The 23,497-nt window shown below is 39.7% G+C and overlaps 1 protein-coding gene across 1 annotated transcript; it reads right to left on the bottom strand.

The window, feature by feature from the left end:
- Positions 1 to 254: 254 nt before the first annotated feature.
- acadvl (acyl-CoA dehydrogenase very long chain) lies at positions 255 to 22,305 on the bottom strand. Its single transcript, XM_022213450.2, has 21 exons — positions 22,158 to 22,305; positions 21,848 to 21,935; positions 21,685 to 21,751; positions 18,440 to 18,511; positions 16,528 to 16,600; positions 16,368 to 16,432; positions 16,132 to 16,266; positions 15,869 to 16,013; positions 14,293 to 14,422; positions 14,009 to 14,134; positions 13,611 to 13,809; positions 11,104 to 11,208; positions 10,755 to 10,841; positions 10,328 to 10,390; positions 5,869 to 5,970; positions 5,411 to 5,508; positions 4,124 to 4,196; positions 3,834 to 3,906; positions 3,522 to 3,594; positions 3,240 to 3,315; positions 255 to 1,683 (listed from the first exon to the last, which is right to left on the bottom strand). Exons 2-21 carry the CDS (start codon positions 21,919 to 21,921, stop codon positions 1,546 to 1,548), a joined length of 1,974 nt encoding a protein of 657 aa, XP_022069142.2. The 5' UTR covers positions 21,922 to 21,935; positions 22,158 to 22,305; the 3' UTR covers positions 255 to 1,545.
- Between the last annotated feature and the right edge of the window lie 1,192 nt (positions 22,306 to 23,497).

Raw genomic sequence — 23,497 nt, 5'->3', positions numbered from 1 at the left:
CACGGCGGAACCCGTATGCAACAACAGCAAAGCACTTACTGGCAAGCCTGTACTTCCCTGGAAGAGCTCGGCTGCAGAAGTGAAACCAAAGCGGCAGGTTATCAACGTGACTGAATAGGAAGTGAGTTTGGCGGGAAGGGGGTAAAAATATCTGATGGGTCTACATTTTTTCAGAGCTTCAATAGTTTTAGCTACAAAGGCTCCTAAAAAACACAAACCAGCGACAAAACATGTCAAAAACGGTGCAGAGGCAGTACTTTTTTCAGGCAGATGCCCAACAAAGCTGTTTAATGACAGAAAAATGGCAGTACAAATAAGCTACACTTACATTATGGACATCCATTGCACTTACACATGCTTGCTAAGGCAGATAAATTGATCATGATTAATCCAAATTGTATGTTTAAAGTGGATCTTCTCAATCACTGAGACGCCACTAAATTAATACAATTAGTCATGCGTTGTCTCTCAGATCCCTTTTTACATAATATTTGATCTCTGAAGCAATATGATCGCATTTAACAGCAGTTTTGTTTCAGAATATTCACCTGTAGATTGTGTCACTCCGTTATATGTACATACACAGTCATAAGCCTGAAGTCTGAGCAGTAAGAAATAAGCATTTCTGAGAGTTATATTACAACTAGGTAAGCACACTGTTATATTCTCTACAGTTAACAATGCTTGCTACCTTGAACTGAGGAAATGAGCACTTATGAAGTTAATGTGAGAGCCGTAAGTAAAGAATACAGCTGAAGAGAAGGTTTTCTGTGTTGCTTCAAAGAGCACCTGTGAACCAGTTTCTAAGGCAAAGGTTTTGTTTCCGACGTTTATGTATCTGTGAGCACAAGAGGCTGAAAGGCATGGCAATACAGAAACACCAGCCCGTCTCTTACATTCAAACACAATGTAGGTAAGTGTAAACAAAAGCTAAAATCTGTCCTTTAATATCACTTTTCCCATACATTTACTTGCTTACAACAGATAAAGTTCCTGTTCACTGGCCTCCTGTCTCACAGCTGCATTGATGTTTGCCCTTTGTTCGTGTTAAACTAACAAAAATGACATTGTAGCTTAATGTTACAACAGATTCAATAGCAACAATCATAAAGGCTGATATACAAAGCAGATGGTGTCTCAGATGCACACACTGGGGGTGTCAGTCATCGGACATTTTAGATGCAGGTAGGAGGACTGACTTTCTATTGTGATATTTTTGAGCAGTTTAAATATTTTTTAGAACTCCAGCTCAAGCGTTAAAGGCTTTGAGTCAGAGTTCAATAAATAAATGAGATAAAGATGGAACAATGACTAACAATGTCTGTGTAAAATTAGGAATCTTTCCTTTTGCAAACCGAACTCCTGTATGAACCTAATCGTACAAAGCAGGTATAAGGGCACTGGTGTGTGACGGAGCAGGGATGGCAATAATGACGTTGACGAAGTTTGGGAGCAAGGCCCAGAGTCTGCGTGGAGGAAGTGCGAGAAAAATAAGATCCAAAAACAGATATCGAGCTGTAGAGAGTGTGTGTGGACATGTAGCCTTTAGAAGCCCAGTGGGTGAGGAGACACTGGTCCTCCGTTCTCCACCAGTGCAGTAGAGATGGCCCGCAGGTTCTTGAAGAGTTTTCTGGATTCACCAGAACGCAGCAGCTTGATGTCACGCATGACGCGGTCAGAAGCCTGAGGGGTGGAGAGAGGATGAGATGGAGTTAAAAGGGTTTTATCTCCAAAACTGATAAGCCTGACACCAAACATCCAAACAGTAAGGGTTAGATGACACTCTCCGTAAAAGGCATTAAAGTCATCAAAGTGAGGCAACACCAACTATGCTGAGATAATACAAAGGATGTCCTGATGACAAATCTTTCTTTAAAGCAGAAAGCTACATTTATATCTGTCTTTAGAAGGAAAACACTCATAATTGAACACATTTTAATAAACGAGCGACATCATCTTTTCAGACCAACTGCAATTACAGCATTGTTGCTAATGCTAGCAGTTCCTTCTTACTGTGCCATATGGGGCAACTGGCGGGGTACTGAGTGCTCTTCTAGTTTATAAATGCAGTCTGCGCGAATGGGCACAATTTATTACTGGACCGTGGACCAGTAAACAGTAATTTTTTACTGGACCGAAACAGTTTTTACTGGACTGAATATTTTATGCACAAATGTACCAAAAGTTGATGTATAATTTAATTTTAATAATTGTTATACAAATTTACTACTTTATTAATTATGTTTGCAGGTATGTATGAAACCATGGGCGAAGAGAAATTACCGTTTTTATATAGAATAAACCATACAAAATTACCTATTGGATAAAGAAAAGCACTCATTAGAGATCAAAAAATAAATCATGTACTCAACCATGCTAGAAGTACTATAAATCACAGAGCAATGTGGCTGGGTCAAGCAGAGCGACCTTGTAGAAGCGAAATGAGGTGTGGTTTATTTATTTTCTGTTTATATCATGTGTTTTTATCGCGTGATATCGCTGTTCACACGAGAGCCTCTCTGAGGAGCAGCCCTCCCCATCCGGACGGCGTGCCGCTGCGCTGCGCTTGCTGTGTGCTTTGACTTTCGGAGCAAGACAGCGGCGCTTCGTTCCGTTGCGCGGCGCGATCGCATTATGTGGAACTTCGGGGTTACAGGAAAAAAATTACACCGGACATGAGACCAGTAATGTAGTAAGTTTTACCGGACTTTTGGTACACAAATCGGATTTGACCGATGGTCCGACGTCATTGGCGCACACTGTAAATGTGTGTTACTTAAAAAAAGGATCTGGGGGAAAAAAAAAAAAAAAATTCCATATAGAAAAAAAATACAATAGAATTTGAAATTTTATATAAAACATACATTTTTGTTCCACATATCGCAAAGCAGCAATGTGTTTCTGCAAAAACATATGACATCCGTGTTAAACATGTTATCATATGTGGTGGAATACAACTCTGATCTGCAGACAATTGTTCAACTGGAATATCATGTTACTAGATATCATCTGGGATTTTGTTTGATGGAATGGATGAACTGAAATTGCTCTTTTTCCACTGATACTAATGTCTATTGCACTTCAGTGACACTAACATTTATCTATGTATATATTTGTCACTGCAAAATTATTGACAACCATCTGTCAATGTTATCAAACCTAAAATAATTTCTTTTTACATTTCTATATAGCATCACCACATCCTGTAAAGAAGCTACTGGCTGTGAACAGGACCTTACCTCCATGCACCATGTCTCACACAGCATCTTCTCATACTGAGCTGAAGCATGGCCCTGAGTCAGAGCGCGTGAAGCCCTGCAGAAAGGGGAAAAAAAAACAAACCACAAGAAAAGGTGCATGAGGCCGCGTAGGAGTTTGCATGCGGAATAAGAGAAGACCGTAGCGACCGAGTGAGGGTGTAGAAAGCGTGAAACGGGCACAGGCAAAAGGCCAAGGGCGGTTAGGTGGGAGAAATAAAAACTGAATCCGACACCGTTTATTGTTTTTGCATTTGCACATACCTCGACAGGACAACCACCATGGCGTAGAGGTCGATGGCGCAGTCTGCGACTCTCTTCAAGACAAACTGTTCATCTGAAAAATGAAGCCGCTTGTTGAGCTAACAGACGACAAATTTGTTACACGGGCACAGGACAAACTTGCCAAGTGATAAAATGATTCCTTGCAAGCATCAAGAAGTAAATTATTTCACTTTCATGCAGTCCGACGTGACCGGAATACTTCTGTGGAGCAGCAATGGTCTTTCAAGTTAGCTGAAACGTGCAATTCTAAACATCTGGTGCAGATTGACACCCACACATATGCGCACTTACCGATGATCTTCTTGCCATGCTTGATCAACATCTCCTCAATGACCAGTCCAAACTGTTCAATGGCTTTAACCGTCTGGAAAGCAGCAAAAACACAACATAGAATTACACAACATGACACTTATGATTTCAATTAGAATTAAAAGCAACACAGCAGAAAAAAATCCACTAATTTCATGACAAACATAAAAACAAGGGGTCGTGCTGCTTTCGGTAAGAACTTAATGTGCTTTATTGCTGAGCAGGGATTCACATACAAACGATTTCAGTCAAAAATTTAAAAAAAGGTTTACCAGTTCACCGCTCTGTGCCAGCTCAGGATGTACAGTTCCCTGCAGTGTCAGACCTGTGCTCAAACCCGCCTTTCTGTAACAAGAAAGAATGTTAATTGACCATAAAGTACACGCTTATTGAACAGAGACAACAGCATCTGGTCCATCCTCACAGAAAGAACAAAGATAGGCCACTCAACAGCTACTGTTTAACTCTCTGTATCTTTTCTATCAGATGAATTGAAACAGATGAAACGCACTGCTACAGATTCTGATATGTAAGGATGTACTGCAGTTAGTTTTCAGGATATCCTGCTTTATTATGTAGAAGTCAGTGTTTTCATCAACTAAGTGTTAATCCTCCTGTTGTCTTCAGTTAAAGGGTATCAAAAAATACTGTTTCCTTGTCTGAAAAAATCCAAAAAATCTGTAAAAAAAAAAAAAAAAAATTCACCAAATTTCTGAAAATTTGCAAAACTTTCAGGAAGAAAATTCCAACAATTCCTTAAAAGTTTCCCTTAAAAGTTGTATTTTTAAAAAAATCCTCTAAATTTGACAAGAAAATTCTTGAAATATTTCCAAAAAAATGAATAAAAATCTTCTAAAAAAAAACTCCTAAAAAGTGATTACATATATAGCAGTAAAACTTCTAATATTTTCTTTAAGAACATTCACATAAAAATCAACCAAAATCCAGCGAATTTCGCTGGATTTTGGTTGATTTTTATGTGAATGTTCTTAAGAAACATTATTAACATTTCTTTTTCTCCACCAAAAAATGTTCAAAGATTTCCCAAAAATGCGGACATCAGAAGTTTCACTGTGAGAATATTTTTTCCCCCCACATTTTCAAACTTTAAAACGGGTCATTTTTGACCCACGGGACGACATGCGGGTTAAACTGCTGGGTTAGTGGAGTGGGGACGGCAAAGAGGGCTACAAAAAGCGGGATAAATTTGAGCCGTCACATGCTAATTTCTGGAAGCAATATTTGCACGATGAATTTTGCTGACGGAGGAAGCTACTATCAATTCCTCCAAATCCTGTAAATGCTGCTTTTTCTGTAAGTGGAAGAGATGATTACTGTCAGTTAGTGGGTTAAGTTTCTGCTGAGACATCAGCTGCACCTGAGCAGTTGCATAACAAGCGCCGGAACGGATATCAGTCGGGAAATCAAACTGTCTCATGCATGTAAAGTGCACTGTAAGAGGTGTCCTCATCTCGTACTGTCAGCTACAGCAGTCTAACGCTTCCTTCCTCCAAAAAAAAAAAAAAAAGGAGGAAGTGTGTTTCTAAAGGTGGTGCAACCTTTTGGCTCTCTTGGTGAGTTCTCCCGCAAGCAGCCCGGCGTTTCCAAGAGGGTTTTTCAGGGCTTTCTGTAAACCCTTCAGCTGGTTTCCAGCACTCTGGAGGGAAGCAGAGAGACACATTGAGTGGATAGGTCAAAATAGTGTGGTCACTTGGGTTATTCGTTATGTGTTCCATCCTATTAAAGTGGCCCTTCGTCTGTCTGTCCAATCAACTGGGTGTGTGGGAAAGCAGACCAAATACAAACGGTGTCAAACACGTTTAAGGAAGTTGCTTCTTGATCACCCCTTTTTGAAACTACAAGATGCTGCTGCACATCGCAAGACACATAGGAAGTACTGAGAGGAGTTTCAGTCAGCAAGCAGAAATCATTTCCTCTGTGTTTTTCCACACGCCCATTATCAAGTCACCGCAGCAGAGTCTGCCACAAACATTACAGCAAAGAGCTTTTACGCTACCTGGAAGCCATTGAGAGCCACGAAGAGCCTCAGGATGTCATTTGTGCCCTCAAAGATCCTGAAAATTCGCAGATCCCTCATGATTCTCTCCACTCCAGCATCCTGTGGAGACAAAAAGCCGATAATGACTCTGAAGAGAGAAGCATAGGCTACTTTCTTTTCGAATAATTGCTAAATACAGCTGCGTAAAACCACCAATTTACAGTCATAAAAGCACAGATTTCACATTTTCTATTACAGCTACTCTGTATTTTTCGGGGTAAAGCTGGATGTTTGTATTGATCGAGCAACATTATGAGGCAGTGAGCTGTGATATTTATCACGTCTCACACATGTTAAAATAAGGTAATGAAAACCCCAGCTGCAAAGAGGAATCAAGACAGTTCCTGTTCGCTGCAGCGCTTTCTCTGCAAGGCAACATTTGTATTTAAAGCAGCACAGAAATGAAAATGTCCATCGAGGCACTTCTGACTTTTGCTTCCTTGGTGAAATGAAACCCGAGTCAAAATGCACACTACGAGCAGAATTAATCAAAGCCTGTTTCAGTGTCTTCACCCCTCATTCTGTCGGATGGCTCATGCTAGCAGAAACGTGGCTGCAGCAGCATCGTTTTTAATACTTTGATTAATCTGTACAGTCATAATGTAATATTCTGTATTAAAAGCTTAAATGTTTCTGATATTATCGCACTGATGCTGAACTCATCTGCACTAAATTCTACAGGTTGTTTTCACCTTTCATCCGCCCCCATGGAAGTGCTAACAGAGGACAATGTGCACCAAAATAAGGGTGCGTTTCCATGACAGAGCACACTTTCCACTCTATTAAGAACACGGTAAAGTAGCACGTGTTTGCAGGGCGGTCCGCTGTATTGTGGTTTATTTTAAGCCGAACGACTTCAATGTTTACAAACTTCGCTTCGCCCCCGTATCTTCAGCAAGCCTGTCAAAGTCTATTCTTGTAAGCGACTTTTGTTTGCTACCTGAGGAAACCATCAGTGTGGTTTTTAGCATTGCCTGAGTGCAAGCGTGTCTGTCACATGTCGCAACTTTGTGACTCAATACCTCAACGGCAAGCCGAGCAATTTCCACCATGTAGTTACTGCTGGCTGCTTAACCCGCGTGTCATCCTAAAGGGTCAACATTGACCCATTTTAAAGTTTGACAGTGAGTGAGTGTGTGTGTGTGTGTGTGTGGGGGGGGGGGGGGGGGGTAATTTTCACAGTGAAACTTCTGATGTTCACATTTTCAACATATTTGGGAAATCTTTGAACATTTTTTGGTGGAAAAAAAGAAATGTTAAAATGTTTCTTAACATTCACAAAAAAATAAAAAAAAATCAGCCAAATTTTTTGGATTTTGGCTGATTTTTTTTGTGAATGTTCTTAAAGAAAATAGACGTTTTACTGACATATATGTAATCATTTTAAATATTTTTATTAATTTTTTGGAGGATTTTTACTCATTTATTGAAAATATTTAAAAGAATTTTCTTGCCAATTTTGGGGGATTTTTTTTTTAATTTTTCAGGGAAATTTAAGGAATTATTGGAATTTCCTTCCTGAAAGTATTGCAAATTTTCAGAAATTTGTGGATTTTTTTTTTGTTGAATTTTTTTCAGACAATTTTTTTTTTTTGCCTGTAAATGAAGACAACAGCAGGGTTAAGTACATATTTAAAGTTGATGACCTATAAAATCCACTACACTGCTACTGTCTGTGTAACAACATAGTGGTTACTCATCAGTGTAGAAATATGCTATGACTGCTAACAGGATAGTGGTTGCATTTGCTTTTTGGTATTGGTTGTGTACACACTAAATACACAGAGTAATCCGGGTAAAGCAGGATATCAACAGTCCACAGATTCCCTACTGCAGTGTTCATGGGTGATTCAAAGGGCACACGAGGAAGTGGAACCGAAAACAAGAGTAGCTACAGAGAAATCACCTGGGTTCTGCATCATGTTTAACAGTCATGTATTTCAGCTTTCTAATTACATTGTATCAGCTGGAAATGTCACGTTTTCTCACGTGAATGTTGGGAATAAGTTAAAGCAGCCTTTACACTTGTCTGATGTGTTAGTGGTGTTTGAGAGGGCAAACCATGTCCTGGAAGTTCCAGCTCTAGAATCTGACATTTATGCTGAAGCACTGACATCTTTGGAAATAACAGCTATGAGCAAGAAATTATTCAGACCCTAGTCTTCAGCTCAAAACACAATTAAGGCTGGGGTAGGCAATATTGGGGGAAAATTTTTCTAATTGCCTTTCAGCTTTCACCTACAAAAAACTAGACTTTTCCACCTCTTCTTGGCTGTTTCTGGTTTAGAGCATCTAGCTGATGATGAAAGGCTTCAGCCAGTCTGTGGTTCTTTGACCCAGATCAGATAAGATCTTATAAAGAGACACCAAGTCCATATTAAAAGTAGAATATAGTGGCTGAATGTGTTAAACAGAGGACTGCCACCCAGCAGAGTGGTGTTTGAATTGTGTGAAAAGCCACAAGTACACAGTGACTTTTAGCATGATTATGTTGTACATGTCTGAAGTGCATACATACACTGATGTGTGGGGCTGAGGGCAAAAAGGGGAAAGCTGCAGGACCAGGGCTGTCTCTTCAAATTCGGGCATTTTTTCATTTGTTTCTTTGTTTTGGTTTGTTGTCGTTCTGCAACGTGTCTCATTTAAAAAAAAAAAAAAAAATCCATAAACAGAAACTGTTTGCTCTGACTAGATTTTGTAAAAAAAAAATAAAATAACACTTTTAATTCCACACTCCTTGAGGCCATTATTGACTCAGCTGCAACTAATAGTCACATGATTAAAATTCAGGAGCTTCTCAGCTGAACTGAGCCGTGTTTGTACAAAGCACCAACTGAAAATGAAAGTATTAAAATATTAATAGTTTGTAGAACCACATTTTTACTCTGTCAAGGAGTTATGTGATGATCAGCGTTGGTTTGTCCGTGTGTTAGCAACTTCACCCAAAAACGGATTTCAATGAAATTTTCAGGGAACTTCAGAAATAACACAAGGACCAGGTGATTAGATTTTGGCAGCGATGCAGCTTATAGTGTTGATTCTAGTGGATTTGTTAAAGGCTTCTGTGTCACTGCGAGATAGCGGCATGGCATCACTGTAACCATGACAACAAGTGAACACTGACAGCTGCCTGCTGACGATTTACATGATTGATCCCATCACAAATCCACCGCTGCAGACTTATCAGGACTTATCTGTTGGATATGATGCAAGGAACAATTGATTAAATTGCAGGGCTGTTTCTGAATCCCATTGTTTGGGTATCCCTACATAACGTACACATGCATAACAAACGCCTGTGCTCAGCGTAAGATCATTTTGTTTGTGGGTACATCTATATTAAATGGCCACATTCTATGTTGCTGTGATTTCTGATCATCAACAACTAATAAATAAATACTGCATTTCTGACAATGCCATATGGGGGATTGAACAGCGTTGGCAGAGTACAGCACTCTGGGTGCTTTTGTTGTTTCTTTCAGTATAGGTAACACGTGTGCACTTGGGAAAGTGTTTTAAACATTGATTCCAGGTTTTTCGGTTTTTGCAAAGCAAGTAATTAACTGAAAGTTTTTTCATTTGTTTCCCATCCGATCCAATCTGAGTCATTTAATATTTAGCATCTGCCAATACGAGGCACCATTTTCCTAGATAATACACATTTAGCTGTAGTACCTAGCTGTGCCACCAGTCACTGCTTAATACTGTGAGGACCTTAGGAGGCGGGCTATTCATTGTTGGCAAGCAGAGAGCATTGTGGGAGAGTGCTGTATAAAGGACTTCTACGTGGCTTACTGAATTCACACCAATGAACAAATGGTTACATAATTCATAACACATCCCAATAGAATATCTGATTACCATTTTTGTGGCTTTATTTCTTCAGTGTTAGACTAATTCCTTTCCGGTATTTCAGTTTTCCCATCATTATAGTTGAAAGTGGAGACTGAGACAGGAAACGTGGGGAGAAGAGTGGGGGAAGGACATGCAGCAAATGGCCACGGGTCGAACTTAAACTCATGCAACCCGCTGCATCAGGGACTATAGCCACTGTTGATGGGTCACCCACTCAACCAGCACCCATATTTCACGCTGTTAAAGTACATGCAGATACTTACTAATTTAATTTTTTTGATATAAAAATACCTCCCTAAGTCCTGCAGTAAAACTAGCCTAATCCATCCTTAAAGAGGGTATTTTTTGGGTCAGGTTCCTGACTTCAGAGAAAAAAAATGTTTTATTAACTTGCTGTCAACCATTTCAAACTATATCTACTGTATACGGACTATCGAGTGCGATTAAGAAGCAATTCCAGCCGGCAGCAAAACACACTCTTAAAACTGCTTGAGCAATAGTTCCACACACTTCTCAGATGTAACACGGTTCGTATGTGACAGGATGTGGACTAAGCACTCACCTTCATGAAACCCATGCCACCCATAACCTGAATACACTCGTCAGTCACGTTCCATGCTGCTTCCTGTCACAATTTAAAAACAAGCATACACAAAGAGATGCAAATGAGCTTGGGCTTTGTCAAATGCACCACCAAAGTTCATGCTAAACAGTAAAGAAGCCTGGGGACAGCTACTTCCTCTATTTGCCAACCACAGTCTACAGGCTTTTTACAAAATAAGGAACATCATGAATATTATGCAAGAGGTGCTGTGTTGTTTAACAAGTAAATGTATAAAAAAAATACATGCATTACTAGAAAATGAATGGGAGAAGGATGCAATCATTTCTGAAAGATTAACAAGTTAACTTAAAATCTGACATTGGAAACACACATTAGCCTCAATAAACTGATAAACTGACACAATATGTGCTATTAAAGTTCTTACGGAAGCAAAGATCTTGCTGATGGCGGCTTCAATCTGAAATTCAGTTGCTCCACTGTCCATGTTCCCACTGATCATGTAGGCCATCGACTGAAAAAAACCCCCCAAAACAGACACAAAACATAACATCAACATGAATTATGGCATCTTGTTCATTAATTCTCTACATCAATAGAGAATAATAAGTACTAGAATGTAATTTTCTCTAATCAGAATTTTAACCTAAACCTATAACTGACGTCTATCAGGGATAACACACTTATTTACACAACTCAATGCACTGAGGCAAACTAGCTGAAATAAATGTGACTCTGACTGAAGTGCAGGTAAAGAAAAAAGTCCAACGACTGACCTCAGTAACGTACTGCAGCATGGTCATGCGAGCCATCTTCTCCTGGATGACTCCATAGTTGTGGATCTTGCTTCCAAACTGGGTTCTGTTGGCTGCATGGTCCACCTGATAAAATTCAAAAAAAGAAATGCTGGTCACTAGAATAGAATTAAATTTATTGCCATTTGCACAGGTACACGGCAGTGCAGGTACACTGGAATTCTTGTGCGCGACTCCGAGTCAAAAATGTAATAATTTAGCAACAATTAAAAAGAAACAAGACTATCCCTGCCTTTGCTCCAAGTCAGCTGGGATAGGCTCAAGAGACCCCAGTGAGGATTAATCGGTGTATAGATAATGGATGGATGGTCACTATCATGAGGGAAGGAGCCAAGTGGTGGCCACAGTCTACACAGACTAAAGTCTGGTCACCCCACACCATAAACCTTATGAAGCCCAATAGAGGGCTATGTGTGTACTCACAGAACTGCAGTTACACCCAGTAACCACTAGCTTTTTGCAGACTCCTGTCTCTATAGTTGTTGTTCCTTTAAAACTGACTGTTCCCCATTCGACCCACTACAGCCAGTTCTGGCTACTTAGAAAATGTTTAAATTGGTTTTGAAGCCATTCAAAGATTTCAGAATACTGAGATTGAAATGTGTTTAGATCGTATAAAAGCATGTATGTTTGTTCAGTATTTTTATTAGTGTGTATGATTTAGGTTCAGTTGTGTAGTTTAAAATCATACAGATTTACAGTCTTGCCTGCATGAGCAAAAAAATGAGAGGAAAAAAAAGACTGTAAGGCCTAGTAGTAAACTGTCAGTTTACTAAAGCTTGAGACCTACAGTTCCTTACACTTACAGGATCCTTTTTGTGCTCTCCAGAAACACCATTATTGTCTAGTTTTGTGCCGAAAGAGGAAGTTTGGCCGGTTTGCTTGCCACCACAGTGGGCATGATCGCCGCTGTGGTGAGCTGCAAAGCTGGTGGCAACATGACAATGCCACAAGTAGGGCTGTCAAAATCATCAAATCGCAGTTAACGATTAACTGCCATACAAACAGCTGTGATGATTTTGCTGTGCTTTTCTTTTCTGGATGTCCTTCTTAAAGTGGCTGGTCAGACTTGTGCAGAGATTTTTTTTATCCGGTTTGACCACAAGTCCGCTGTGGCTGCATCACAATCCACTGTGACAGCTCGGTTTAGGCGTGTGCCTTGTGTTTTCATGCAGCCCTGGGATCGCAACATGGGAAAAATAAACCTGTGATGGTGTTTTTAAAACTTTTGTGACATTTCATCTCATATGTAACATTTCATCTGTGATTTCGCTCCATGCACCAATTACCAAATTTAAATGCAGGTCTGTTACAGAGTGACAAATTAATGATGACTGACGCTTGTGTAGAAAATATAGGGAGTAATCGCTTTATGACGTCATCGATCTATGGAGTTTCGTTGGAACTAGCCGACAACAGGAACTATAAGACGGCTTTATTTCCATGCCACCTTAGATTGTGCTACATTCACTAACTTTTTGCACTTCATTATGGCTCTTAAGCGCAAGTCAGACTCTTCTGATGGCAGTGCTTCCAAGAAAAGGAAAGCCATCTCAATGAAAGTGAAATTAGATAGAATAAAACGCTCGGAACAGGGCAAAACACTGACGAACAGCAGTCAAGTTGCAAAAACAGCACAACCTACTGTAGCGACTTAGGGAGACTTTATCTCGTTCTCTGGTTGTTTATTGAACCTTCACACTGGCTACTGTGGGCTGTAGCGAACGCCAAAATAACTACAAAAACCCTATAACTTAGCTCCACAATTAGCCACCACACACAGACACACAGACAGACACAGACACACAGACACAGACACAGAGACACACACACACACACACCTGACTCTGAGCCAATCAGAGGTGTCCCAACCAAACATGACACATTCACTGACATGAGATAAATCTGAAACTGAACAATAAACGCTGAAACCTCAACATCAGCAACAATATCAGTCTGTTTAAATGTTCTGTTATCTTCTTGTAAAATGACTCATATGAAGAACTGATCAGTATCGTGAGGCACAAAACTGCTTTGTTTACATTTTCACAAAAATCCAACCTACATCGATCAGCAGGAGCAGAACTCCCTGTATGTAAACGGTCACTGCATTAAGTACAAGATTCAACACTGTCTTGTTTACGTCTGGGAAAGTGTTAGATATTAGGAGCTTTTAGAAAACACCGCAGTCAGTTTAAAGTGTTGCTAGCATTACATAACACAAACCAGACAAACTGCAGATCTGGCTGTTAATCTGAAAATGAAACTCTTCAAGGAAACCGGGCCACGCAAGAAAGGGATTTTCCCAGCAGCCCACAATGAAGGAAATGCAAGATTGCAACAAAGGGTGTAACAGATAATACAGGTAAGAATTGAACAGGAAACCACACAGCACAGTCAGTAAAAGTCACAGGCTTCAACAGAAGAGCTCTACTGTCCCCTTCTGGTGCTGTAGGGAGTTTACTTACAGCTTTGGCGATGGAGCTCTTCATAGTGCCGGAAAGGGCGGCCGCCATGCCAAAGCGGCCATTGTTTAGGATGTTCATGGCCACCTTGAAACCTCCTCCCACCTCGCCTAGCACACAGTCGGCTGGAACGCGAACATTATCGAAATAGACCTCGGCTGTGTTGGATGCCTTGATGCCCATTTTCTTCTCTGGAGGGCCACTGCGAGAGAGAAGATGAGGTGACGTCGACAAGAGGAAGGAAATAAAACATGAGAAGAATGATTTCAATGATCCAAAACGGAAAAAAAAAAAAAAACACAACCGTACAATTAAAGAGCAAATAGTAGCTCCAAAGCATCTAATCTGAAAACCAGAATTTAGCAACAAGCAGCTGATAAGTTCAGAATAAGTTCGCTCACCTAGTCACTCCTCCAAAGCTCCTCTCAACAACAAAAGCTGTGATCTTGTCTTTCATCTCCCCCGTCTTGGGATCCTTCATGGGCGTCTTGGCGAACACCGTAAAGATCTCAGCCAACCCTCCATTGCTGGCAGGAAGAAATAATGTTTCAAGATGGAAAAACAACAACAAAAGAGCAGCACCTTCAAAGCAATACTTTGTGTTTTTAGACATTTTATGCAAAGCTGCCTCCCTGTGGTGTAAGTACAAAAAAACGTATCAAATATACTCAAACAGAGCCCTCACCTGATCCAGATCTTGCTTCCGTTGAGAGTGAAATACTGTCCGCAGGGGGACTGAACAGCTGTAGTCTTGATAGAGGCGGCATCAGAACCGCTGGCTGGTTCAGTCAGGCAGAAGGCGGCTATATGCTCACCTGACGGGACACAAACACAAGCCCAGCATAATATACAGGCAAACACTCATAGGAGTCATTGATCGGATTCATAGTTTGCCTTCAGGTACGGCTAGAGCAGGTTTATTGTCTGCCCTGTAACACAAAGCTAGGAATGCGTCTTGTGACCAACATACAGTAGCGTTCAAAGGTTTGTGGTCACCCAGGCAATTTCATGTTTTACATTTCAACACCATTAGCTAACACAATGTAGCATTAGAACACAGGAGTGATGGTTGCTAGAAATGTTCCTCTGTACCCCTATGGAGATATTCCATTAAAAATCATCTGTTTCCATCTAGAATAGTCATTTACCACATTAACAATGTCTAGACTGCATTTTTGATTCATTTAATGCTATCTTCTTTGAAAAAAAAAAAAAAGATTTTCTTTCAAAAATAAAGACATTTCTAAGTGACGGCAAACTTTTTAACAGTAGTATATATTTGAAATGGCGATAAGTCAATACGACCGAGTACACAGAAACGCCTGCTGTTTACATAACTCAGCTGGGGAAATCTTTTTTTTATTATAGTGACCAAAGTACAAATAGCCACAGCATACAATTTGCGCAATATGACCGCTAAAGTCAGAGCTGGAACATGTCAAGCACCAATGTTAATAATCAGTGGACTGTGTCAATATTAAAGTATCTGATTAAAAAAAAAGAAGCAAAGCTAAAAAAATACAATAAAAGAAATTTGCGACAGATACGCAATCACAGTGTGGAAAAAAAACGTATGAAATTCCAGGTGCTACAAACAGGCTGGTTTGAAATGACTCGGTAATTGATTCAACTGATAATATTACTTGATTATATAATAACAACCTGCTGTTATATTTTTAGCAATATCTCAGTCTGGTTAACTGCTTGAGTCAATCACCTGATTCCTTTTCTGCATCCTAGCTATCAGAAAAGATGGACTGCAGTGGCAGAAGAGGGTAATTTGCTGCGTTGTTTCCAAAGGGCTGAGTGAGAATCACCATATTTATGGATCTGACAGAGGTAGGTGACATCCCACACAGTACTGATTTCTCACCGTAATCGAAGCACTATTATGACAAGAATCTTGTGTTAGTTCTCCTCCCTCTCCACTCTTTATCCCATTTATATACACACATGCACAGATGTGCAATGGTAAAAGAAGAACAAATAAATAAGAAATAACTAGAAGAATATTTGTAAGTTGCACTGTTGTTCCTAATTATAAAATTTCACAACGCTGTCTTCAAAAATTATGACAAAATGCAACTGAATGGGTGCCACCTGAAGGGTTTCATCCTATCCTCCATGCCACAGATCTGATGGGAAACTCCTTTTAGCTGTAACCCGTGCAAAAATACATTTATCTTCAACCTTACCTTATAATAAACATGTTCACTACACTGCATAGCTACAATTTAGGATAGGAATGCTCGTCTTTTCACCTGTGGCAAGTTTAGGCAGGTACTTCTCCTTCTGGGCTGGATTCCCAAAAAGCAGGATTCCCTTGAAGCCAATTGACTGGTGGGCTCCTAGAGTGATGCCAACACCCAAGTCGTGCCCGCCGACGATCTCAACCAGCCGGGCGTACTGTAGGACGGATAGAAACGATCACATTAGACTCACCGCACTCCTCTACCTGACATAATTAACAAGCAGAAAACATTCATTAATAAATACGTGTTGTTACTCGAGCATACATATGCACCTGGGTGTTTGAGAGGCCGAGTCCATTCAGGTCAGCCGGCACCTGCAGACCAAAGGCCCCCATCTCCTTCAGTCCCTCCATGGTGTGATCCTCCACCTTCTCCAAGGCATCATTCTTGGCAGCATCATTGACCTCCTGTCCACAGGAGAAACGTGGAAGCACAGAGGGAAGTCAGACTGTTGTAAAGAGACTGACGCCATGAGATCAAACAAATGCATTCAGAGGTTGAAAATCACCTCGAAAAACTTGCCGACTGGCCCCACAAGCTCTCGAAGGAACTGTTCCTGCTCCTGGCTGAGGACTGCAGCACAGGCAAAGAAGATTACGGTGTAGCTTTTCAATCATATGTTGGAAAATTTTCCAAACAAATATGGATACGAATATCTTGGGGATTACCTGAGGGAAAGGGAAACACCTGAGCAGTCGCAATTTGCCCCTTGAAAATGCCGACAGCAAATGATTTGGATTCCTGTGGAAAATTAAGCAAACACAGTAAATCTTGTGCCAACACAACATACAAACGTTTACTTAAAGATGCCTTAACTGCACACACACATCACCCTTAATTGTTCTTATGCATGAGTGAGGCCTTGCAAATTTTCTGCATTTACAAGCAATAGCTTTAGTTACTTTCATGTTCAGTAGCTTGCAGTTTCCTCCCCTGCCTTTAGTGGTGCATTTCTGCCTTTTTTTTCCCCCCATAACTTCCACCTGCTAGTCGATGGAGTAGGCTGAAGCTATCAGCATGGACTGTCATTATGGAGCGCGTAATTATGGGTCTTCTAATACAACAGTTACAGCATGTGATGTATCACTGAGGCATTTTCCATTATACTTGTTGATACTTGTTATACTTCATGTATTTTTTCTCTTGTTTGCTTTCAGTTGTAGCCTGAGACCACCAAGGTACACTACAGAACGCCACAGGTCTTTCCTCCCCCTTCTGCAGGAGGGATACATGATCTACAGACTTATTTCCATGTGCAACGTCAGACTTTTCCTTAATAGTCCCACTATGTGTATTATCATTGTTCAAATGCAATACATCTGTTTACTTTTACTGTCAGTTAATTTGTTTCTTGTTACAGTTAACATTTTGTATTTGTGCCATTATATTTCTTTATTTTTTCTAGACACCATTCCTTGGCATCCACTGAGACACTTTGCATTTTTTACTTCGTATTCTTTTTCATTTCTGTTGTACTACTAACCTCTGTGTAACTGTGTATTCCATTAACCTTTGTTTATTCTATTGTACTTTAGCAAAACTATTTCCTCCGGGATTTATTAAGTTGATCTTCTATCTAGTTTACTTTTGCCGTTTCTACAATCCTGTATAGTACAGTGTCCCTCGTCTATTGCAGGGGTTACATTCCAGACCTCCCCACGATAGACGAAAATCACGTATATATTTTACTATTTGTGCATATTTTAAGGCTTTATAAACTCTCCCCACACACTGCACAACACCGCAGAGCAACACGACGTGCAGTGAGTAGACGTCTATTTGAAATGGAAAAGAGGAGATGCTGAATGCTACTACACGGGAGACAGAGGAGACTGATGCTGGGGTCGCTGAGCCAATCAGAGGAAGGCACTGTACGCTACGCATTTTGTTTCAATTTAATATTCTTTTAATTAAAAGTTATCTATTCTTTATATTGTTTTCAATTTTTTGTGGGCTAGAATATGCTTATTTTACTGCAATAATAATTAAATTAATGTAGCGATCACAGAGCTGGTCCTATGACTGTTGTGCTGCAATGCACCATGGGAGTTTGGGGGGGGTTCAGGGATTAAATGTCATTTTTCTGGTTTTTCATAATGTTCCAGTATTAGTGTTTGTGTTTTATTGTGTTTTTGTGGTTGAGTCAGCCTAGAAGTGTAATGTGTGATGACTTCCTGCCACATTTTCTCCAGTATCTGTGTTTCAAAATAAAAGCATCTGGAAGGTGCACAGCGCATGAAAGGCAGATATCTTTTCTCCAGTGTCGTTCAACACAGCTCACCACAACAATAAGTATAAAAAAGATACCTATATGCCACAAAATCCCACAATATAGCAAAAAATCTGTGACACCAAATGCAAGTTACAAATCCACGATACAGTGAGACTGCGATATGGTGAGGGACCACTGTATAGCTTTCATTAACGAGATGTGTAAACTTGATGCATCGATTTGCACCGACAGAGGCCAATTTTAACCATTAACATGCTGATTAATAACCTTTACAAATAAAAAGGCAGAATGATATAATCTCAAACATATTTACTTATAAAATAATAATAAGAGACAAATGAACATACAGCAGCAGCGGCCTTGTTCTCCACTTTAGTTGCTGCATCGCTGCCGACTGCTGCAGGCTTCTCCAACACTGCCTAAAGAGAAAAAGCAAAACAGGGCTTGAACACAGCAGAGAACAAGCTTACAAACAGTTCAGCAAAAAAAAAAAAAAAAAAAAGTGTTGTGAACTGTAAACTGAAGCAGTTCTCCATTCATCCATGACTCTGGAGCTGCAGGTTTCTGGTCTGTTAAGAGCCCAAACAACCCGATAAGCGTTTGCTTTGTTATTTCTCAGTGATCGTCTTCACCGTCTGCTCTCCTCTACACACAAACCAGTCGAGTCAGATGACCACCCATCCTGCACTGCCTGAGGAGGATTTGTTGAGTGTCTCGCTACAATATCTTCAATTTTGAAGTTACCATAGAAGGTGCATTGAGATGACTGCGTTTGCTTGATGCTGTATGAGCAAAACAGAACTGAAAAACTAAAATTAACCGCAGTCTGTATAGTCTGCTTAGATTTATAAAACAGCTGGGATGAATTATTACGTCAAAAGATGCAATCGAAAAAAAGGTTTGCCCTCAAGTGAAAAAGAGCCACTGGGACAAAAGGAAATGGAGTCAGTGTGCTGTCCACTGTGGTTTCATGACGCAGCGTTAAGTGCCAACAAAACATTTTTCCAATTCCAGCCAGGACACCTGCTTGATACGATGCATAAAGGACTGCTCCTAAGGTCCAACTGGGTGAGAGGGGAAGCCAGTGTCCCATGACCGAGTCATCTGAGTACTGTGCATATGATATGAATTTTTCCACACCTTGCAATATTAGTAAAGGAACAAAATGTATGTCACCAATTTACTTTACTACTTCCTTCCAGCTAATTGCATGTTATAATAAGACTCTTTACACAACTCTTGCATAGAACCGTGTATGATTATAGAAAGGAGCTACCCGAGAGTAAACCTGTAACATTTAGCATATATGGAACAACATATAACTGTAACATACTTATTAAAAGAAGGCTAAGCTATTATATACCTCAGTGAATCAGTGAGAAGAGGTGGGCAACATTTAGAAAATCAAACACTCCACTTCAGTGTAACCACAAGCAAAACAGTTGGACAAATCAGACTGACCAAAACGTATGAAAACGTATGTAAAAGGTTGGACACACATTCTCATTTACTGGTTTTTCATGACTATTTACATTGTAGATTCTCACTGAAGGCATCAAAACTATGAATGAACACACATGGAATTATGTAGTAAAAAAGTATGACGCAAGTCTAAATGTGTTTTATATTTCAGATTCTTCAAAACAGCCACCCTTTGCACATCTTTGCATTTTCTCAACGACCTTCATGAGGTAGAACCTGAAATGGTTTTCCAACAGTCTTGAAGGAGTTCTAAGAAATTTAATAATAATCTCCTTTGCTTTAATTGGCATCTCTTGTGTTGGAACCATGATTCATGTCAATCCACTTGGTGCAACAGCTCCCTAAGGTGTGAGGCTCCTTTTTAACAGCAGACTAATGAGCACATTAAATCTGATGCAGGTGTTACTTTTGGAAATGGAAATTTACAGAGTGATTCCATATTTTTTTCCCTCTCTGCTTCATCAAAAAAAAGCAATTGTCATTGACTACAACAATTTTCTTTCTTGATTTCATTTAGTTTCTTGAAACCAGAAAGCTGCCATTTTAAATGATTTCAGTTTTGTGGCATGTCTGTGATCTGCTTTTTTTCTACTAAATTAAACAACTGAATGAACATCCTCCAAGGCTGGTGATCCCATAAGTTTTGCCAGAGGTTGTAGAACTCTGTGTGGCATTCATCTGGGCTCTAATCTGAGCTGCTGTTAATTTGTCATTTCTGAGGCTGGTGACTCGGATGAACTTATCCTCGGCAGCAGAGGTGACTCTTGGTCTTCCTTTCTTTCCTCATGTGAGCCAGTTTTGTTGTACCTTATGATGTTCTTTGCAACTAAACTTGAGGATACATTCAAAGCCTTTGCAATTTCTCAGACTGACTGACCTTCCGTTCTTAAAGTAATGATGGACTGTGGTTTCTCTTTTCTTAGCTGATTGATTCTTACCATAATATCGATTCGAACAGTTGTCAAATAGGGCTGTCAACTGTGTACCGACCTGACTTCTGCACAACACAACTGATGGTCCCAACCCCATTAAGAAGGCAAGAAATTCTACATACGAACCTTGATAAGACACACCAGTGAAGTGAAACTATTTCAGGTTCTACCTCATGAAGCTCATGGAGAGAAGAGCAAGAGTTTGCAAAGCAGTAATGAAAGCAAAGGGTAGAATCTAAAATATAAAACATGTTTAGAGTATTTCACAATTGTTTGTTTGCTACATAATTCCATACATCTTGCTTCATAGTTTTGATGTCTTCAGTATGTATCTACAATGTAGAAATAGAATAGAATAGAATAGAATAGTCTTTATTGTCATTGTACCGGGTACAACGAGATTAGGATACCAGTTCCCATTTGGTGTCAAAGCAAAAAAAAAAAAAAAAAAAGCAATAAACAGTACAATTTAAAAAGAAAAATAAATATATGTACACAAGGGCATAAATGCAATGTAAAAATAAAGAAAAAACAATTAATAAGAAGGTGTGTCCAAATTTTTGACTGGTAGTGTATATGAACAAAAACAATGTAAACCACAAGAATATTTCAACAAGACAGAAAAAATATAAAAAGAACAAATAAGAATAAAATTTACATGTGTATATAAAAACACATATAAAACTCAATGCAGTATATTTTGGTGGGATGTGTTAATTCTAATTATTCTGAACCATATTGTATCTTTTAACTGCTACTAGTGATGGTTTCATTGATAAAAACTAGCTACCCCTGCTTGACTTCTAAAAATCAAATGGATATAACAACGAGCCAGTCTTTTGAACAACACAAATCCCACCTCTAAAAAAGCAGCAGATGTGGAAGTTTTGTTAAATGCATCAGTGCACACATAACACCTTCCACTCAGCTGTCCTGCTGTGAACCCTTGTCTGGATAGCAGCAGTGTCACCTTTAATAACGGAGTCACATGACCAGTGAACTTTCCCCCAATTCCAGCGGGAGAGGCTGGTGACGTTATGTCAGACAGACATTGGACCAAACAAGGACAACAAACTGCAGATGCACAAGTCATGGTAAAACCTCAGTGAGGAACAAACATGTCGGACAAAGTGATATAAATAATGATTAGAATAAGGAGCATGTTAAAGGTATCGTACCTGGGCAGCTTCACTGGCGTACAGACGGCTGTTCTGCAATGCAACCACCCCGGCCTGACGCTGACCTCTGTAGTCCAGAAACGATAATTTGCGCAAAACAAATCTAATTTATAATAAAGAAAAATGCAGCAGCTTCTACAACAACTTATGCATTATTACTCACCCAGATAGCACCGGAGGAATCCTGAGAATGGTACCACACAGGGCGGAAGACTGGCTCACTTTACGAAGCAGCATGGTTTTATTTTGTTCTAAAAGAGACGAATTATATGCAGCTTTTAAATATATAAAAAGTCAGAAATTATAAAACGCAAAGACGGTGAAGGTTAACACAGTTGCTAGCTAACAGCTACGTAACGACGTCCGTTTGTTTTGTAACTTGGCCAGTTTCACTCCTCGAATAAAAACAGGAAAAGGCTCAAACATGTTTGTTTCCTCCTCGAAAACCAACAGCATCGATTTTTACGACATACCTGTTCAAATAATATTAAAATAAGCCCTCAGCGTCCGAGCAGCAGCCAGCCGTTCCAGCAAATGAACCGCAAACCTCAAAACAGGTCAATTTCTTCTTCTGTTTTTCTGTGTCCCGCACCGCTTCTTCTTCTTCTTCTTCTTCTTCTTCTTGTTTGAGGCTTATTGACGGTAGCAGCGCCACCACCTGGTATGACGTGTCGATCACATTATCTCACACGTACAACTTTCTGTCGTCTTGTTCTCCTACAGATTTTTAGCTTCTCGTTATCCAGTGGTATTATATTGTATTACAATAAAAAGATTTAAAACATAAATGCTCCTACATCTACTAAAAACATGGTGTGTTTGCACTTCCGGTTAAAAGCTAGAATAAACACATCAAGTACAATAAAATAGTTAAAATCTTACTAAATATACACTACTGCTCAAAAATTTTAAAACACCCTAATTTTTCAATTTTTTAAATTGAAATTCAAGTAGTTAAAGTCCAATGAATAGCTTGAAATGGTACAAAGGTAAGTGGTGAACTGCCAGAGGTAAAAAATAAATAAAAAAAAAGCTGAAAAATAATGTCCATCCATCCATTCTCTATACACTGTTTTATCCTCACTTAGGTCGCGGGGGGTGCTGGAGCCTATCCCAATTTCAGAATTATACAAAAACGCCTTTTTCAGGGAACAAGAAATGGGTTAAAGCTGTTCTGCAGCAATGGAGGTTGATCAAGCCTTGAAAAGTGGTGCTACCAAATCCTGCAGGTATCCCAACTTTTCTTGATTACTTTCAACCCCCTCTGCCTGCATGAAAGTAGTGCTGATACCAAATCCTCAAGAGCATTATTTGAACAGTATTTTACTGCAGTTGCTATAAAAACAGCAAGGAAAGAATAACTAACTAGAAGACAGACAGACCATCATAACACTTAAAAATGTAGCTCTTTCCTAAAGAGAAATTGCAGAAAGTCAAGGTGTCAGTCAGAACAGTTTTCTTCCCCATCAAAAGACACTCAGAAACTGGGGGAAACTCTGACAGGAAGATTTTTGGAATACCTAAAGCCACAACAGAATCAGAAGATAAGTTTCTGAGAATCAACAGCTTGGTGATATGCAACTCACAGGACAACAGCTTCAAGCACAACTTAATAGTGGTCTTAGTAAGAAGTCTCAGTTGAAACAGTGAAGAGAAGTTGCAGGTTTGACAGGTGGAGTGGCAGCAAGAAAGTCATTGCTAAGATGTCAGAATAAGAAAACGAGGCTTGTCTGGGTCATGAAACACCACCAATGGACTACTGAAGACTGGAAGAAGGTGTTATGCTATAATGAATCCAAATTTGAAATCTTTG

Source organism: Acanthochromis polyacanthus, chromosome 23, assembly GCF_021347895.1.
Source record: "Acanthochromis polyacanthus isolate Apoly-LR-REF ecotype Palm Island chromosome 23, KAUST_Apoly_ChrSc, whole genome shotgun sequence".
NCBI lineage: Eukaryota > Metazoa > Chordata > Actinopteri > Pomacentridae > Acanthochromis > Acanthochromis polyacanthus.
This window is presented reverse-complemented; position numbering and strand designations above follow the sequence as displayed.

What these genes read in the sequence shown, in the direction of transcription:
- acadvl (XM_022213450.2), bottom strand. Translation starts at nt 21,921, where the DNA reads ATGCTGCTTCGTAAAGTGAGCCAGTCTTCCGCCCTGTGTGGTACCATT. An exon ending in GGAAGCAAGATCTGGATCAG is followed by an intron (nt 14,135 to 14,292) that starts GTGAGGGCTCTG and finishes TCTTCCTGCCAG; the next exon opens with CAATGGAGGGTTGGCTGAGA. An exon ending in AGCTTTGGAGGAGTGACTAG is followed by an intron (nt 13,810 to 14,008) that starts GTGAGCGAACTT and finishes TCTCTCTCGCAG; the next exon opens with TGGCCCTCCAGAGAAGAAAA.